The sequence below is a fragment of the Diospyros lotus genome, chromosome 1, assembly GCF_014633365.1.
Source record: "Diospyros lotus cultivar Yz01 chromosome 1, ASM1463336v1, whole genome shotgun sequence".
Lineage (NCBI taxonomy): Eukaryota > Viridiplantae > Streptophyta > Magnoliopsida > Ericales > Ebenaceae > Diospyros > Diospyros lotus.
Window position 1 is genome coordinate 21190126 of NC_068338.1, and position 17652 is coordinate 21207777.

Consider the following 17652-nt stretch of genomic DNA (forward strand, 5'->3'; position numbering starts at 1 on the left):
CTTATAAATTAATCATTGAACTCAATCCGTTAACTCTTAACGGTAATATCATTAACTCTTAATTACGGTTTCAGCCTTAATCGCTTAGTCAACCATCACACTCGGATATGCATGTGACCTTTTAGGTTCACTACTAAGTAGCAATCAAGACATGTCAAACTCTTTGACATTGACCAAACATTTTGGTCTAAAACAAGGATCTCTCCATCTCCTCGATGTATCTCAAAAGACCCTAAGTGACAACTAGTATTATGTCAGAGCGATCCTACCAATAATGAAGTCTCACTTCAGAATAAAACCTATTTGGGCTTTCGATTATCATGTACTATAATCCCTCCATCAGTTATCACCCCGATCGAGTACTGATCAAACTCACTAACTCGATGACAATGCTAAAATCAGTGTGGTGTGATTGAGATTACACATCAGAACTCTTTCCAATCAAGGGTACCCTTGTCAGGGGTTTTTACAATCAAGACCACCACTGATCGCATAGGATGTTCACCTAACGCCAAAGATCGATGGATCCCACTAACAATCACCTGCCTCCATATGCCACTATATAGGGACCACACAGTGTATGTCCCATCCAGTAATCGGATGGTTTTTAGCAACGGCAAATCCCTGGTACTAACATACAAGACAATTGTATTGCCTCCGGTCTAAGGACCAGTAACAATTGAAGGTTGTGATAGACCATAGATCCTCTCAACCATGTGATTTATCATGTGCGTCACATTCAGTAAATGTTTCACTAACACCTACCCATATGTATACTATATCCTGTGAATGTTATTCTCTCAGTTAAACTAACAGAAAAGAAGAGAGAGAAATCATGAAAATGAACCTCGATCAATGAATATTATAAAACAGAGGAATAGCTATTTATATAGCTATTTACAATAACAAACTAACAACAACAACTTAAAGAAGCATAACAGAAAAAGCAGCTAATTGCTATAACAGAATACAAAACAATATATCAGCTAAGATAATGTCTCCAACATTCCCCCTCAATCTGAACCTCCCGGTAGAATAACTTTTTGCTGATTAGTCTTGCTGCTGTCTTTGCCCAAGAACAGATTAGCTATCATATTAGAGCAAACGGGAGAGATTTGTAGACCAAGCTTAGAACATAAAAACTTCAATCTGTCTCTCAGTAAACCTTTTGTAAAAATATCAGCAACTTGATGCAGTGAAGGCACATACCAAATTTCCACTTCCTTATTCTCTACTTTCTCCCTCACAAAATGCACATCTATTTTAATATGTTTAGTCCGAGAGTGAAACACTGGATTCTCAACTATGCATTTTGCTACTAGATTGTCACACCACAACATCGGAACAGTAGAAATCTTGTAACCTAACTCAGTGAAAAGTGATTGCAGCCACATGATTTCAATAACACCTTGAGCCATAGCACAGTACTCAACTTCACCCACAAACCGAGCCACTACTGATTGTTTACGAGAACTCCAAACCAGCAAGTTGGAACCAAGAAACACACATATACCACTAGTAGATTTTCTAGATATTTTGCAGCTAGCATAGTCTGCATCTGTAAAGACTATGAGAGTCATATCAGGAGAAGATTTAAAGCATAGTCCAAGACCAATAGTACCTTTTAAGTACCTAAGAAGACGTTTACATGTTGTCCAGTGTTGTAATTTAGGGGATGCCAAGAATTGACTCAACTTATTCACCACAAACGAGATATCTGGCTGAGTATGGGTCAAATATTGAAGAGAACCAACAATAGTTCTATACAAGGATGGATCTGGAAAAAGTTCACCTTCATCAGTAAAGGAGACTGCCAAATTAACTGGTGTATTACATGGTTTGCAATCATTCATACCAGCTTTATTTAACAAATCAACAGTATACTTCAATTGTGTAAGATACAAACCAGTCTTATCGCAATGTGCTTCAAAACCTAAGAAGTAATTGACTGATCCTAAGGTTTTGAGAGCAAAATGCTGATCCAAATCATGAATACATTGCTGAAGAGCAAGAGAATCTGACCCTGTGACAAGGATATCATCAACATACACCAAAAGAAACAACACTGCACTAGAAGAGCGCTTAATAAACAGAGAAGCATCAGCAACTGATTGAACAAAACCCCATGCTTGCAGTGCAGTTTTAAGTTTGGTGTACCAAGCTCTTCGAGCTTGTTTGAGACCATAGAGGGATTTCTTAAGTTTGCAGACAAACTTAGGCAACTGAGCATCTATAAATCCTTCCGGCTGTGACATATATACATTCTCTGTCAATTCCCCATTTAGAAATGCATTGTTGATGTCAACTTGTTGTATATCCCAACCAAAAGTGAGAGCCAATGAAAACAACACTCTTATGGTGGGTGCTTTTACAATTGGACTGAAAGTATCATTGTAATCAATTCCAAGATTTTTGAAGGAATCCTTTAGCTACGAGACGAGCTTTATGCCTAAGAATAGATCCATCAAAATTGTATTTGACCCGAAATACCCATTTACACCCAATAAGATTCATTTCCGAAGAATAGGGAACCAACTCCCATGTCTGATTGGACTACAAGGCATGAAACTCCTCCTGCATAGCCTTAGTCTAGTGAGGATCACAAAGAGCTTCATGAACTGATCTAGGTTCAAGAGAAGTTAACAAGATATGAGGAGAGGTAACAAAAGATTGTTTTGATCGAGTGATCATAGGATGAATAGATGGAGCTGGAGGTAACTGATATTTAGGTACTTTAGGTTTAAAAGGTTGAATGAACGGAGAATTGGACGAAAGAAATAAAGGATCAGAATTTTCATGTAATGAGATTCTTGAATTGCGTGAGACAGCAGCTGATAAAGGTGAAACCAAGGACTGAGACACCCGAGGAACATTTGAATAAGAAAAAGGAAGAGACTGAAATAGTTCAGTTGAAGGTCCTGAGGATGTAGACATAGAGAGGAGTAAGGAAATTCAAGAGGATTGAACTCAAGATGTCTAGAGACATATATTATTCCTGTGGGATGCAAACATCGATAACCAGCCTGATCAATACTATAACCAATAAACACACATTTAGATGAACGGAAATCAAATTTGTGTTTATTATAAGGTCTAAGATAAGGAAAACATGAACAACCAAACGGTTGTAATTTGAGATAATCAGGTTGCTTGAGATAGAGTAATTTAAAGGGACAGGCAAAGTGAAGCACAGCTGACGGAAGGCGATTAATGAGATAGACAACAGTTTGAAAAGCTGTTGCCCAAAACTTTAGAGGCATTTGAGCACGAGTCAATAAGATCAATCCCATTTCAGTAACATGACGATATTTGCGTTCAGCCACACCATTTTGTTGGTGTGTGTATGGATAAGAAAATCTAGGTTGAATCCCACAAGATTGAAGATAAGGAAGAAAAGCTTTAAACTTCCCCCCATTATCAGTTTGTAAAGCTTTCAACTTAGAATTATACTATAATTCAACAAGCTTGTGAAAAGTAATAAAAGTTTGCAAGGAATCAGATTTCAATTTCAACGGAAATAACCAGGAGTAGCGGGTGTAGGCATTAACAAAAATGATATAGTACCTAAAACCCTCAACAGAAAGCATAGGTGCTAGACCCCATACATCTGAGTATATCAATTCCAGAGGCTGCTTAGCAGTAATAGGGCAATTTTCAAAAGGAAATTGATGTGATTTACCAATTTTGCATGAATCACAGAATGGAACTGAAGATTTAGAACAATCAATTTGAATTTTATTCAAAACATGTTTCAATACATGAAAAGTGGGATGGCTGAGCTTGGCATGCCACTGTTGTCCTATACAATTTGTTTGAGCTACATTTACATTCAAAGGCAGATCTGGAACAATCTGTTGTTTTGTGGATTTATTTGAAAAAGAATTAGTAACATCCACGACCTTGGAGGAAAGATTGGCAGCAATAGTTGAGATCTTGGAAGAATTAATGGTCTTGGATATGGGCACAGAAGATCAACGCAGGCTCCAATTGATATAGACCATTCCTAAGTGTTCCTCGGAGTAACACCAGACCTGAGGCTTTGTCCTTAATCAAACAAGAAGTTGAATCAAACTCAGCAACAACATTGTTATCCTTTGTAAGTTGAGAAACACTAAGAAGACTCTTTTTCATTTTAGGAACATGCAGAACATTAGACAAGGAAAGAACTGACTGAGGATGAGTGTGAGTATATAAATGACTTGCACCAATATGAGAGATAGCCAGATAGGCAAACTCTTACCATCACCAACAGTAACCTTGTCATTGCCATGATAAGGAGATGAAAGAGACAAATTGTTGAGACTTGTTGCAACATGATTAGTAGCTCCAGAATCAACAAACCATGGAGGAGGAGAAAACTGAGATTGAACATCAGCAGATGGAGCAAATGACTGATGTGCAGAAGATGAAGAACCTAAATCAAACATAAAGACTTCATTCACTTCACTAGGACCGGCCAAATATGCTTGTGGTTCAGCTTGAAAACCACTATTAGTGCCTTGATTGAACTGTCCATAGTTTTGAAACTGACCTTGATTGAATTGTTCATAGTTTTGAAACTGACTAGGACTTCTCTGAAAAATTTTGTCATATCGATGATAACATTTGTCTACAAGATGACCTGGTTTACCACATAATTGACAGTAAAACCTCTTATTGTTATTAAACCGACCTCGGCCTCTACCACCTTGGTTCATAAATCCTCCTCCTCAAAAACCTCCTCTATTTTGATTAGGATAACTACTACCAGATTTAGATCCAGATGTTGCAACGTTCACATTAACAGCATCAAAATTAACCGAAGATGAAACAGTTGAGTTATTGGTAACTAATCGTTGTTCATGCATAAGAAGAAGATATTGAACTTTCTCCAAGTTAATCTCATCCATTTGGTACGTAATTAGACTCACCACAGTATCATACTCATGATCAAGTCCATTTAAGATAGCTAACAACAAATCCTTGTCACCTAGGGGTTCGCCAATTGCCGACAAGGCATGAGCGATAGTTTTGATCCGTAAAGTAATTATTAATTGACAGAGAATTTTTCTTAACAGATCTGAGTTGTTATCTTAGTTGAAACGATTGTGTTATAGTTTTCTGAGAGTAAAGCGTTTCAAGAGATGACCATACCTCTCCAACAGATTCACAATGAATTACTTGAGCTAATACCTCTTTATCCATTGTCGAGAACAACCAACCAAGCAGTAGCTGATCTGACCTAATCCACATGAGGTACTCAGGATTAATAATCGTTGTGTCCGAACCTTCTACTTCTGCATCAGGATTCGATACATATTTTGATGGCGACGACGAGTTGTGAATGAACGGACCCAAATCAAAGGCTCAAATAGTGGCTAGGATTTGCGCCTTCCCAAATAGGTAGTTACTGTTGTCTAATTTGATCGGAACAAAATTCAAGGATTTCGCAACAGAAGGAAAATCAATTTGTGAATCCGAAGAACACATTGATCGAGGTAAGGACGAGGCACTAGGGTTCCGATTGGAAGCCGTAGACGATAGTTAAGGCTCTGATACCATGTGAATGTTATTCTCTCAGTTAAACAAGCAGAAAAGAAGAGAGAGAGAAATCATGAAAATGAACCTCGATCAATGAATATTATAAAACAGAGGAATAGCTATTTATATAGCTATTTACAATAACAAACTAACAGCAACAACTTAAAGAAGCATAACAGAAAAAGCAACTAACTGCTATAATAGAATACAAAACAATATATTAGCTACGATAATGTCTCCAACATATCCATCTCATGGATTATGGCATGCGACTCACCATCCTTTATCATTAGCATCTCATACTAATCAGATGTAATATCCCATGTGTCAGTCCGTAATCGACTAATCATAATCCCCTTCTGAGAAGTCTAAGGACTGTTAATGATCATTAAGATATCTTTATTACAAAGGTCAATTGTCACATATTCTTAACACTTAAGAATAAGACCTTTAACAAGAAATCTAGGGACTCATTCATATATAATGATTGGAGAGTTATGAATGAAGATATGACCTTAAAATATGAAAACATATTTTATTACATATTGCAAGAATTACATCATTAGTCCCATAATTATAAATGTCAGATGCCATCTAAATCTACCATTAGGGCACCAACACTAACAGGAACAAGTCATGTGGTCTATGGCCCCTGAATCAATGATCTAGACACCTGAGAGGGTCACATTCGAGGCATTTAGAGCATAAGAGAAGGAAGAAATACCTAAAAAGGTTAAGGTACAGGTGCCTAATCCAGTTGGTTTCTCTAGGACCCAAGTAACTATCTCAGCTTTGTAACTTCTTCCTTATTAAACTCAGTTAGTGATTCTTGAGAATCCCTTTCCCTAATTTGCTGAGTGTTTCCCACATATGCTTGCTCATGTCTTCTCTGCTTGTCTGATGACCCTTTGTTCTCAGCTTAAGGCTTACCATGTAGCTTCTATCATTTTTTTATGGTATGTCTAGGCTTTTTACAATAAGTACACCGTAAGAGATCCTTATTTGATTGAGATCCATCAAGTGTCCTTTTAACCTCACTTGATTGTTGTTCAAAACTAGGATGTTGTAGAGTCACTATTCTTGTCATTAGAGCTGAACTATCTACTGTAGGAGTATCAAGCATAACTCCTCTCTTTCCCTCCTCAGCATGAACAATAACTAGGGTCTTATTTAGAGATGGCAAGTCTTCTTTCCCAAGTATTTGTACCCTCACTACATCAAACTGAATATTCAGTCCAGTAAGGAATTCATAAATCCTATCCTTCTCAACAAACCTTTTGAGAAGAGCTAGATCCTCACTACATGTCATCTTGATACACTGATAATGATCCATCTCCTGCCATAAAGTTTGCAGAAGATTGAAGTATTTTGTGATTGACCGATTCCCCCGCTTTGTAGCTTAGATTTTAGTTTTAATCTCATAAATCTGGTTTGCATCCCAAACTTTAGAATAAGTCTGCTTAACAGCATCCCAAATCTCTTAAGCTGTGTTCAGAAACATGACAATGTCACTGATTTCTAGAAGTATTGAGTTCCATAGCCAAGACATTACTATAGAGTCTTCTTCATCCCAAGCTTCAAATGTGGGATCCCCTTTCTTAGGCCTAGTGCCAAGTAAATGACTCAACTTGCCTCTTCCATTCAAGAATGTGCGAACCAACTAAGACCATTTCAGACAATTCTTACCATTTAACCCATAGGCTGTTTGGATATTTTGCAATTCCCCGGTTGGAGTTGTGGCGTTGTACTCTCCGTTGACAGGTATTGTAACAGGTGCCTTAGATGCACGGCTGGATTCAGTTGTAGTGGACATGGTCTTTAGGTAAAAATCGCTTAATCTCTCGGGTCAAAAAAATGGGGTAGAATCTCATCCTTGCAATAGTACAAGTTTGCGGGGCATAAGGACACGAAGAAGAGTAATATCGTTCTAGAAAAAAGCCAACAGCTCTGAAACCATGACAGAATTTGAGCAAGAAAATCGTATTTCTTATTTTTAGGAGAAGAAGACTCAATATAGCTTTTGAAGAGTCAACCACCCACTTTCTTAAAAATAGGATTCTAACTTAACTACCTAATTTGAAACAAAGACAAGAAGGTAAAGATAAAGACTCAGCCCACTTATGGATCAGATTTAACCATAACTTCCTATTCAAAAACAAAACAAGATTAGAGCAATCAGATAAAATTAAAAAATAAAACTTATCTCCCGACACTTAGATAAGTTTTCAACTTTTATTCCTCTTTCAGTCTACTTGGGTTACCATCTTCACCTAATTCCTACTCAGCCAATATTCCACCAAAATTCGTACCAGTTGTCATCCTAAGTTCACCACAATTTGGAGTACAATATACTAAAACTTTGTACAAAAATTCATCCATTAAATCCTCCAAAACAATTGTCAACATGAGGTCTGAAATCTGTAACATAAGGGAATGATTTTGCCTGCCTTGAACATTTGATGTTTAAAGTCGACTTCCAGGTTGGCTGGTCTCTTCCTTAAGCCTCATTTGATGTCCAACCCCTCATAGATGTTGTTTTGGGATCAATCATCATTGTGGTTTTCATAAGTTTCTATAAGTTACATTGTTGGGGTCTAACTTTCCTTAAAATCTTAAAATCTTCTACATTTTAATAGAATTGACTAGTTTCCATTTCATATTAACTTCGGCCACATTATTTTTAGATTCAGCACACTTTTCTTTTATGGGATCAACCTTTCATTAAAGTGCACTGAATAGTTTTTTTATTGGCATTTTGCATTTATAGATAGGTTTAATCTTTTACTGGGATTTTACAGTTAGACAGGTTTAATTTTTTGTTTTCTTACATTTTCATGAAGTTCCAAATAATTTTGATGTTTTTCTTATGTCAAATAGCACATTGTTGCAAAACTTTAAACCAGGCTCATTTCAATAATTAGTGCTAATCATTGTGATTATGTGTTTCTAATATTTTGATGGATCCTTGTAATACAGGTTGGAAAGCATTTGAAAAGAATATGGACAGCTGCATTTCGTGCTATGGATGACATAAAGGAGACAGTTCGCAATTCTGGTGACAGGTTATGCCGTGCCATTACTTCATTAACAACAAGATTATGTGATATCTCCTTGACCGAAACATCAGACACAAGACAAGCAATGGAGATTATTTTGCCTTTGTTGCTAACAGAAGGAATAATGAGTAAAGTTGACAATATTCGCAAGGCATCCATTGCAATGGTTATGAAACTTACAAAGGTATTTATCTAGATTTAGAGATATTAGACCAGTGTAGATAATGTTTAGTTGTTTCATGGTTAAACTCTTCTGTTATAAACTGGGTTTTAATTCTCAATATGAAGGCTTCATATCATTCAGGGGCACCAATTTCTCACTTCATATGTTCTGTTTCTTGTAAATAAGCTCTTCATTTTTCATCAAAATTGTTTCTGGCCACTTAATATGTATTCAACCTTCTATGTTAAAATGAAATGAAAGAACCTTCTTTTTCTGTTCCTGTTGAAGAATCTGCTTAATATATGGCTTGGAAGTCTAATCCCTTCCATTTACACTCAAAACTCTTTAGAATTAATAGTTGGGATGATTTGACATAATTTTTTCTTATGCAAATTACACCTAATTTCTCCATATTTTTTAGAAATGTTATATCTCTTAATGTCTCCGTCTTCATTTGTTTACCAATATAATCCATGGGATTTGTAGCATCGATGACCTTTATCTGTCATCTTGGTTCCTATGACTGTTGAGTTTCATCAGTCTATAGCTTTATATTTATTTTCCAAATTAATTGTCTTGTCCATTATTTTCTTCTCTAGTCCTCCTGCTTGCTTGAGTAGTCAGGTGTCCCCACTCCATGTGGTTCCTGTCCCCCCCACCCCCCCCACCCCCCCCCCCCCCCCCCCCGCCCCCTCCTGCACCCTCTCAGAACAGTTGATAATAGCTTGTTTGGCCGAAGAATACTTATTATCTTGAAGTGGCATCACTATATTGATGGCCCTACACCAGAGCACCAACCTAATTTACCCTTTAACAGTCATTAGACAGCAAAAATTTATTCACTGCACCTAAGAAATCTTGTTTCCCATTTGGTAACAACACAGAGACTTTTTTGTAATAAGAGATGTAAAATCCCTCTCTTATGCACTCTGGATGCCTCAGTTCTAGTTTTGACTGGTTGCAACAAATTATAAACTCATATATTATAATCACCTTCTTGCCTTAAAATACTACTCCATCATGGATGCTTTAATCCAGAAATGTTAAATTGTTAAATGAGAGTTGATGAGTCTATAAACCCAAGCACTTCCTTTCTTGCACTTTTACCGGTGGATAAAGTAAACTTCATTTGTATATGTGTAAAACGTTAGTTTGGGGATTTCTCTATTTTGCAGCTCTTGACAAATGAAATTCAACCCAGCATGACAACTAAACTATTGTTATATTTATTTGGTTAGTGGGGAAACTCTGCTCTTTCATTCAAATTTCATTATGAATTTGATTGAAAGTTTTTATTCTGAAGGATCTGATGTTTCACCATGTTCTCAATATGTTTGAACAGTTAGATTTCTCTTGTCCAAGATTTTATAGCTGATCAGATCCAGTTCCCTCTTGATGCCTTTTTAATGCTGCCATCGCCCTCTTCCACACTTCAACTACTAAATGGTTGAATAATATAATAATGAATTATGCTGCCATTTGATTAAGAGTTGTCATGTGATGTACATATAATTGTGTTTGTACCAGAAACTCTTCATTGATCTATATTAAGATTTTCTGTCTTATTTTCAGGCAGCAGGAGTAGCAATTCGTCCACATTTATCTGATCTGGTTTGTTGCATGCTGGAAAGCTTATCAAGCCTTGAAGACCAGGGCCTCAATTATGTTCAGGTGCGTCTGTTGTTGTGTACCATGCTGATATTTGAAATATTGTCACACATTTTGGAACATGCAGCTCATCTGAGGTCTTATGATGTAACTCTTGTAGTAGATCTTCCTGCATGGCTCTGCCCCCTCTCCCCCTCTTTTTTCATTCTTTATGATATGCATTGATTTTTTTTCCCCTTTTCTAATAGTTACATGCAGCAAATGCTGGAATACAAATGGAGAAAATTGAAAGTTTGCGGATTTCAATAGCCAAAAGCTCTCCAATGTGGGAAACCCTTGATCGTTGCATAGATGTTGTGGATACCCAATCGTTGGAGCTGTTAGTTCCTCGTCTTGCTCAGTTGGTTCGATCTGGAGTAGGCTTGAACACGAGGTACGTTGTAAAGCCTTTATAACTGTTAAGGCATGATTATATAGTTTCTCTACAAGGTACTACAATATAGTAACCATATATCTTGAGATATATTGAATCTATGTAGGATATAGAATATATGTATTGAGATTGAGATATACAGAATATATGTAGGATATATTATTTCCTTTTTTAGTAGTCTAAGTCCATGCATATAAAGGTTGTACATACCATTCAATGGTGAAGGGAAAATATAGATTGTCTTATCACATGGTATCAAAGCCATGACCCTAACCCTAGTTAGGTTAAAAGCAGCAACAGCCACCATCCATCACAGTCGTCGTCTATCGCTGGCCTTGTCTCAATCGCCGGCCCTTGCCACTATCGCTAACACTGTTCATTGTTGACTTTGTCCTCGTTGCTAGCTATCCTCACATGCCTTTTCAAGATTGCATGGTCAATCTCGTCAACGGCCATTCAACCTTGTCGGTTGCCAGTCACCCAAGCAAATTGTCTGTTGTCAATCATCCTCACTAGGATGTGAGTCGCCATTGCTGACGCTAGCACCCCTTCATCAAGTCCGACCTAAATCTGACTCAATCTTATTGTCTTGCACAATATCCTTGTCACCGACTATCTTTCACGCATCTCAAATCTGATCTCCATCCATGGTAACCAAGGCCAACAATACCCTAGTCACCCAAGATCCCAATCATCATCATTGTCTCGTATTTTTTCACCACACCTATTATTACTGTAGAAAATATGTAGTTATTCAGTTTTGAATATTCCATTTGAGTATACAGTTTGTTATAATTTTATTTCTAAGATATTTCTTTTCCTTGTTTGGCAGTTTCTAAGTCATAATTGACTCCTATGGAGCAGTTACATCTATACCATATATATTGCTTTGTAAATTTTGAATGAAAGGAAGTTGATTTTCTGTCAAATTTTAGATGATATCAAAGCAGTCGTAACACCGATCTGTTCATTCCAAGTTTGTGACTGGTTTCATTCCAAATTTGCATATGATAATTTTGATTTGTTCTTCTCTATTATGTACCTGATTCCATTTCTATTCCATCGAGCATTTGGATCCTGTTTCTCGTGTTTTTTCATCTACAATGGACTCTACTGTTAAAGTTTCTTCTTCCTCTCAAATTCCCTCAATTTCGACCCCAACATGAGGATCTGATTCCTTTGCTCTTCTTATTATCGGACATAAATTGAATGGCCACAATTATCTGCAGTGGTCTCATTTAGTTATGATGTTCATTTGTGGTCGAGGAAAGGATGATTATCTCACTAGTGTTGCCCCTAAATGGAAGACTGATGATCCAATGTACAAGGTGTGGAAGACAGAGAACAATATGGTCATGCCATGGCTTATCAACTCCATAACGAATCAAGTCGGTGAAAACTTTATTCTCTACGAGACGGCACAAGAAATCTGGACAGCCACCAAGGGGACATACTCCGACATGAAAGATGCAGCGAAAACCTTTGAAATTGAAGGAATACTCCATGATTTTCATCAAGGGGATCTCACTGTCACCCAATATTTTAGTTTACTGACAAGATATTGGCAACAACTTGAAATGTATGAGACAACGGCATGGGAACGTCAAACCGATATTGGAAAATACAAGAAGATTATTGAGAAGAAGCGAATTTATAAGTTTTTCCTGGGTCTTAACAAGAATTTAGATGAAGTCCGAGGGTGGATTTTAGCCATCAAACCTCTACCAAATCTACGTGAAGTTGCCTCAAAAGTGCAACGTGAAGAAAGTAAAAAGAAGGTGATGATGGGCACAACAAATCAGCCACTAACTACTGAAGTTTCTGCCATGCTTTTTTAGGGTACAGATGCTCATCTCACCAAGAAAGGCAGACCCTGGTGCGATCATTGCAAAAAGGCAAGACACACTCGAGATACATGCTGGAATATCCATGGCAAACCCCTTGATTGGGAACCAAGAACTAAGAAAGAAAGTCATGGACATAGGAGAATTCTTGGGTGCAAAAGGAGAATTCTATTGCAGTTCCAAATCGTCAATTCAACAAAGAACAATTGGAAATTATTCAACAGTTAATTTCCCAAGTTCAACAAACATCTATCACTCCAACCACTGCCCTCTTAAGGCTAAAAGGATGGACAACAATGGTATTTGGATAATTGATTCTAGAGCTTCTAATCATATGACTGGTGGATATATCTTTAATCCAAGATTTCCAACCTTGTTCTAAAAATTACACTATGCGTATTGCCAATGGTTCCATATCAAAAGTGTTTGGTACAAGTTATGTTATCCTTCCAAGAACTTTACACTTGAATCAATTTTATTGGTTCCAAAGCTGGATTGTAATCTACTATCTATTAGTCAGCTACCTCGAGAAAAGAATTGTTACTAAATTTTTCCCAAATCATTGTTTTTTCAAGATTTGAATTCATGACAGATGATTGGTCTAAACAAAGCTAAGAAAATATATTTCTCTATTTCTTATAATTACACGCTAATTCCCCTTTTCTCTTTATAGAGGAAGAGAATAATACAAAAAGAAAATAACAAAAAAAGAAAGAAGAATACACACAGAATATACATAGCTTCTAAGATATACAAAGAATATTCTATATTCAAAAATACTTCTATTTCTACACTCCCCCTCAAGTCGGCTTGAAGATATCTTCCATGGCAAACTTGCTCACAAGTTTCTCAAACTGAGTTTTGTGTAATCCTTTTGTAAGAATATCAGCCACTTGGTCAACTGTTAGAATGTAGGGCATACAAATTACTCCATTATCAATTTTTTCCTTAATAAAGTGTTTATCCACCTCTACATGCTTCGTCCTGTCATGGAGAACTGGATTATGAGCAATAGAGATTGCAACTTTATTATCACAATAAACTTTAGCTGGTAGGGAAGTGGAGACTCTCAAGTTTGATAGGAACCTCTTTGTCCACATGACCTCACAAATGCCATGGGCAACTGCACGAAATTCGGCTTTAGCACTGCTTCTGGCCACCACATTTTGTTTCTTACTCCTCCAAGTAACAAGATTACCTTCCACAAAGGTGCAGTACCCTGATGTAGATCTTCTGTCAATTATACTGCCTACCCAATCTGCATCTGTATAAGCCTCTATATGAAGATGTCCATGTTTTCTAAAAATTAGACCTTTCCCAGGGGTTCCCTTTAGGTACCGCTGAATTCTGTAAGTAGCTTCAAAATGTTGTGAACCAGGTGAGTGCATAAATTGACTTACAACACTTACAGCAAAGGCTATGTCTGGTCGAGTATGGGATAGATAAGTCTACCCACAAGCTTTTGATATTTCTCCCTTTCTACCACGTCTTTGGCCTTGACAGGTTGAAGTTTTAAGTTGAGTTCAATGGGAGTTTCAGCAACCTTACACCCAAGCATTCCTGTTTCATTGAGTAAATCCAGAATATACTTACGTTGGTTGACAAAGATCCCCTCTTTAGATCTTGCAAATTCCATCCCAAGAAAGTACTTTAGAGGACCCAAGTCCTTGATCTCGAACTCATGAGCTAATCTCCTCTTAAGCTCTTCAATCTCTCCCTTGTCATCACCAGTCATTATTATATCATCCACATAGACAATTAAAATTATTTTCTTACCATCACTAGCATGCTTGAAGAATAGTGTGTGATCTACTTGGCTTTGAATGTAACCATAGCTTTCCACTGTCTTTCCAAATCTTTCAAACCATGCTCTCGGAGACTATTTTAGACTGTATAAGGATTTTTTTAAATGACATACCTTGTTTGTACCGAGCCTGTTCTCAAATCCTGATGGAAGATCCATAAACACTTTTTCTTCTAAGTCACCATTTAGGAAGACATTCTTTACATCAAATTGGTGGAGTGGCCAATCAAAATTCACTGCAAGGGTGAGAAGAACTCGAATGGAGTTTATTTTAACTACTGGAGCAAATGTTTCTTAATAGTCGATGCCGTATGTTTGGGTGAATCCCTTAGCAACCAGTCTTGCTTTATATCTTTTTATGCTCCCATCTACCTTACGTTTTATAATAAATACCCACTTACAATCTACCATTGTTTTACCTTCTGGTTTGTTCACAATCTCCCAAGTTCCATTCTTTCTAAGAGCACTCATTTCCTCCTGGATTGCTAACTTCCAATCTGGGTCACCAAGGGCATCCTGAATTGTTCTTGGGACATGCAGGTTAGAAATATTTGAAAGAAAGGCCTTATGATAATTAGACAATTTTTGGTATGACAGGTACTTAGCAATCGAGTGTTTAGTACAAGATCTCACTCCTTTCCTGGTAGCAATAGGAACATCAAGATCGGACAAGTCAAATGAAGAATAATCTGAAATAGTGAGTTTAGAATTACTATGAGAAGAAGAAGTACTATCGGAAGGCCCATCATTCGAAGACGTCGATTGTTCAATAGTTAGAGGAATATTGAACCAGGAATATTCTCCCCCTGGTTTCAATCCTATCATGCTAGGCACCTGTGAACTAGACACCCTGTTCCACAATATTTGGGACATTTATATCCTTGAGTTGTTCATCAAAGTGGAGAGGAGCACCAATCATGATAGGACGAGGATCATAGAGTTTTAAGGAATTATCCTCCTCAACACTAGAATGCAAAAAATTATCTTCTTTCTCAATGTGCTCCCCCTGAAGATGATTTTTGGGAAAGTAGGGTTGAGTTTCGAGGAAAGACGCATCCATACTAATATAAGTTTTTTTGGTGACAGGATTAAAGCATTTGTACCCTTTTTTATTTGGTGCATAACCTAGAAAGACACATTTTTCAGCTATAGAATCCAATTTGGAACGAAATATTTGAGGAATATAAACAATGCAAGTACATCCAAAAACTTTTAAGGATAACTTAGAATATATATGGCATAGAGGGAATAGTTGTGTTAAAGAGTGTAAGGAGTTTGAAACTGTAGAACACGAATGGGCATACGATTGATGAGATAGAAAGCGGTTAAAATTGCATCACCCCAAAGGTATTTAGGGACATTCATAGAAAACACGATGGCCCTGGCAACCTCTAGTAGGTGTCGATTTTTCCGTTCAGCAATACCATTTTGTTGGGGAGTTTCACGGCAAATGGATTGATGTAAAATTCTTTTTTCCTTTAAAAAATCCCCAAAGATTCATTAAAATATTCAATGCCATTATCAGATCGAAGAATACAGATTTTTGTGTTAAATTGAGTTTCAATCGGATGGAAAAAATCCTTGAAAGTTCTAGGCACATCTAATTTCTTTGCAGTAAGTAAACCCAACACACTCGAGTATGATCATCAATAAAAGTAACAAACCACTTTTTGCTAGACAAAGTGGAGACCTTAGAAGGGCCCCAAACATCACTATGTATCAAATAGAATGGTTTTGAAGGACAATAGGGTTTTGGAAGAAATTTAACACTATGATCTTTGGATAAATGACAACTCTCGCATTGAAACATAAAAGGATCCACTCCTTTAAACAACATAGAAAATAAATATCTCAAGTAAGGAAAACTAAGATGGTCTAGCCTAAGATGCCATTGCATTATTTGATTAGAAACAGAAGTAGAACTAATTCCACTCAACCCGTGAGCTTTTTTATTACGCAAGACATCCCCCATCCAAATAGTAGAGCCTATTTATTTCTCTAGCACTGCCAATCGTCTTCCCCGAGTTTTGGGCCTGAAAAATGCAATAGGAATCAAAAAAGATAACACGACAGTTACAGTCTTTAGAGAGTTTACTAACAGATAGAAGATTGCAGGCAAGTTTAGGAATATGAAGTACTGATTAAAGATCAATATTGTCAAGTTTAATGAGACCTTTACCTGCAATAGGTGAAAGACTACCATCAGCTATTCTTATTTTTTCACTACCAGAACAAGGAATATACGAGTTGAATAGATGCGATGAACCAGTCATATGATTAGATGCTCCTGAATCAATGATCCATGGAAAAGAGCTATAGAGGGCAAATGAATTTCTACCTGAATAGGCCAATGAACAATTGGGTGTACCAGGGGACAAATTAGGCTTTAGCAGTTGCAGAAGTTGATCAAGAAACGAACAGCGACCGGATCGGCATGAAACTGATCTTGAGAAGGCTAGGATCGCTAGGTCGAAGTGACTGAAGATGCAGATTCAGTCATGGTGGCTGGAAAAAAAAAGGATCAGGGCAGCAAAAACAAGGCAGAGCACTAGCCGGATCTGCACACAGTGACCGGATTTGGACCCGCTAGTAAGAACCCACGGATTTGGGCGCTTAGATCTGGGTACCCAGGTCCCCAATCTCAACAATAGAAACCAGATTGTATTTGGGTGAAAGAAGCAACAAAGAACAGCGACCAAGGGCGGCTTTGATGCGTGAATTGGGGCAGCATGAACGCGACCAAGGACGGCGGATAGAGCGGCTCTGGTGTGCGATGCATAGTCGAGCTTCGCGACCGTGGATAGGGGTGATTGATGTAGCGGCACGAACGACGGAGAGGCTAGAAGGCCGAAGCCGTTCCAGAGGTGGGAACCCACTGGAGAACGACAACGACTATAGAGCCGACAGTGGTCGGGATGGCCGGATCTTAGAGGCGGTGGCCGATGTAAGGGCGGCGACAGCCTAAGGATGCAGCGGTGACAAGCGGCCAGTGAAATGGTGGCGGCAAATCTTGGGTATAGCAGATGGATAGAAGAAATTAGGGTTTCACAGTGAATGGCTGTGATTTAATCCCTAATTCTTACTTTGATACCATCTAAACAAAGCTAAGAAAATATATTTCTCTATTTCTTATAATTACACGCTAATTCCCCTTTTCTCTTTATAGAGGAAGAGAATAATACAAAAGGAAAATAACAAAAACAGAAAGAAGAATATACACAGAA

At 37.5% G+C, this 17652-nt stretch overlaps 1 protein-coding gene across 2 annotated transcripts in view; it reads left to right on the forward strand.

The window, feature by feature from the left end:
• The window catches only part of LOC127810408 (uncharacterized), a 122538-nt gene that overhangs the window by 84475 nt on the left and 20411 nt on the right, over positions 1-17652 (forward strand). For both annotated transcript variants that reach the window (XM_052349889.1, XM_052349891.1), the window contains exons 24-26: positions 8497-8760; positions 10312-10410; positions 10596-10780. In XM_052349889.1, coding sequence (XP_052205849.1) covers positions 8497-8760; positions 10312-10410; positions 10596-10780 — 548 coding nt within the window. The remainder of the gene's footprint in view (positions 1-8496; positions 8761-10311; positions 10411-10595; positions 10781-17652) is intronic.